General features: G+C 36.6%; 1 protein-coding gene across 1 annotated transcript; it reads left to right on the top strand.

Annotated features, from left to right (window-relative positions):
• The first annotated feature begins 118 nt into the window (after positions 1 to 118).
• LOC106013849 (sodium leak channel non-selective protein) lies at positions 119 to 2,166 on the top strand. Its single transcript, XM_013090617.2, has 2 exons — positions 119 to 338; positions 1,912 to 2,166. The coding sequence occupies exons 1-2, from the start codon at positions 153 to 155 to the stop codon at positions 2,149 to 2,151; spliced, it is 426 nt and encodes a 141-aa protein (XP_012946071.2). The 5' UTR covers positions 119 to 152; the 3' UTR covers positions 2,152 to 2,166.
• Positions 2,167 to 2,459: the final 293 nt, after the last annotated feature.

The following is a 2,459-nucleotide window of genomic DNA, read 5'->3' as shown; positions in this document are numbered from 1 at the left end:
TGTAAAGACCATTATCAAGATGGACCACTCATGTAATTTATCAAGACTTATCTATCCTGACATACCATTCATGTTGTTAGGAAGGAAAGCGAACACATTTTAAAATTTATAATCAGGTCATCCAAAATGACGGTGGGTCGTGGAAACTGGTGATGGTAGACGACAACAAGACCAACGGCTTTGCCCCGCCCATTTTCCAACACGTGCTGCGCTCCAACTACTTCCACACGTTCTTCCACGTGCTGGTACTGGTAGATGCCAGTATCGCTGCCAGCCTTGAGTTTGACCACCATCTCAAGCTGCCACAGAACAAATACGACAACATTTACTACGCTGAGGTATGCTGTAGGTGCATGGTATTTTTTGCTGGGTTTTTTTTCTTTCTTTTTTTTTTTTTTGGGGGGGGGGGGTGGAGGGGCCGACTGGCGTCTGCAATATAATAATGAAAATAATATTAATCATAAAAATAGTAATAATAGGCCTAATAGTAACCATAAAAATAATAATAATAGTAATAATGATAATAATAATAATCATAATAATAACAATAATAACAATAATAATAATAACTAGCTGGGCCCCCTTTCGATGAAAGGAATGATCGGTGCATTAACATCAACTGAAAGTCATTGGCCTACTATATTTACACTCTACTGGAATGGAGCAATAAATCTTGAGTGAACAGTGACACATGTGTTCCAAGTTGCCAAATATATAATAGATGTATAGATTGATTCTCTATTCTGCTTTCTTGGTTGTACACTATATCATTTCAAAGGTGTGGAATCAGTGCGCACAGCTAGTGAATGGAAACCTCACTTGTTTACAATGGCGTCTTGGAAGATGGACTTCCCAAGATTTTCAGACGGCCAAAGTGTCGAACTTTCACAAATATAATATATAGAGAAAATAGATAGCATTTGTGTAGTGCAGTTCTGTTTTCTTTTTTCTTTGGATGAGCATCTGTGATGTTTTCCCCCTGTTTTTCTCTCAGATAACATTATTATGTGATAATTTTCCCTTGTTCATCTCCCAGATAACATTATTATGTGATAATTTCCCCCTGTTCTTCTCTCAGATAACATTATTATGTGATAATTTTCCCCCTGTTTTTTTCTCAGATAACATTATTATGTGATAATTTTCCCTCTATTTTCCTCTCAGATAACATTATTATGTGATAATTTCCCCCTGTTCTTCTCTCAGATAACATTATTATGTGATAATTTTCCCCCTGTTTTTCTCTCAGATAACATTATTATGTGATAATTTTCCCTCTGTTTTCCTCTCAGATAACATTATTATGTGATAATTTTCCCTCTGTTTTCCTCTCAGATAACATTATTATGTGATAATTTTCCCTCTGTTTTTCTCTCAGATAACATTATTATGTGATAATTTTCCCCCTGTTTTTCTCTCAGATAACATTATTATGTGATAATTTTGCCTCTGTTTTTCTCTCAGATAACATTATTATGTGATAATTTTCCCTCTGTTTTTCTCTTTGATAACATTATTATGTGATAATTTTCCCTCTGTTTTCCTCTCAGATAACATTATTATGTGATAATTTTGCCTCTGTTTTTCTCTCAGATAACATTATTATGTGATAATTTTGCCTCTGTTTTTCTCTCAAATAACATTATTATGTGATAATTTTCCCTCTGTTTTTCTCCCACATAACATTATTATGTGATAATTTCCCCCTGTTCTTCTCTCAGATAACATTATTATGTGATAATTTTTCCCCTGTTTTTCTCTCAGATAACATTATTATGTGATAATTTCCCCCAGTTTTTCTCTCAGATAACATTATTATGTGATAATTTTCCCTCTGTTTTCCTTTCCCCCTGTTCTTCTCTCAGACAACATTATTATGTGCTTGCTAGTTTTCCTCTGCTCTTCCCTCAGGTGGTGTTGACTGTGATTTTTGCGCTGGAAGCTCTGTTCAAGATCTGGTGTTTGGGGTTCAGAGGTTACCTCAAGAGGTCTCTTCATGTCTTTGAGCTGGTGTTGGTGTTTGGCACTTCTCTTCACATCATTCCAGTCTTATACCGCACACCTTTCACCTGTTTCCAGGTGAAGTATATCAACACTTTGCGATATCATTTTTCTCCTTTTATATCCTTTACATTACCTGTTTCCAGGTGAAGTATATCAACGCATTGCGATATCATTTTTCTCCTTTTATATCCTTTACATTATCCCACTTTCAATGCATGAAAAGCAAGCTTTGTAATTTTATAGCCGCTTTGTTCTTGGTTACAGTGGTTCCTTTGTCCTTTATTGTCTCACTCACTCACTCACTGTCCGTCTCTGTCTTGCTTTCTCTCTCTCTCTATCTTTCTCTCTCTGTCTCTCTCTTTCTCTCTCTCTCTCTCCCCCCCCTCTCTCTCTCTCTCTCTCTCTCTCTCTCTCTCTCTCTCCCTCCCTCTCTCCCCCCTCTCTCTCTCCCTCCC

This window comes from Aplysia californica, unplaced genomic scaffold (assembly GCF_000002075.1).
Source record: "Aplysia californica isolate F4 #8 unplaced genomic scaffold, AplCal3.0 scaffold01368, whole genome shotgun sequence".
In the NCBI taxonomy this organism is placed as follows: domain Eukaryota; kingdom Metazoa; phylum Mollusca; class Gastropoda; order Aplysiida; family Aplysiidae; genus Aplysia; species Aplysia californica.
Note: the sequence above shows the minus strand (reverse complement) of the source record. Positions and strands in the feature narration are given on the sequence as shown.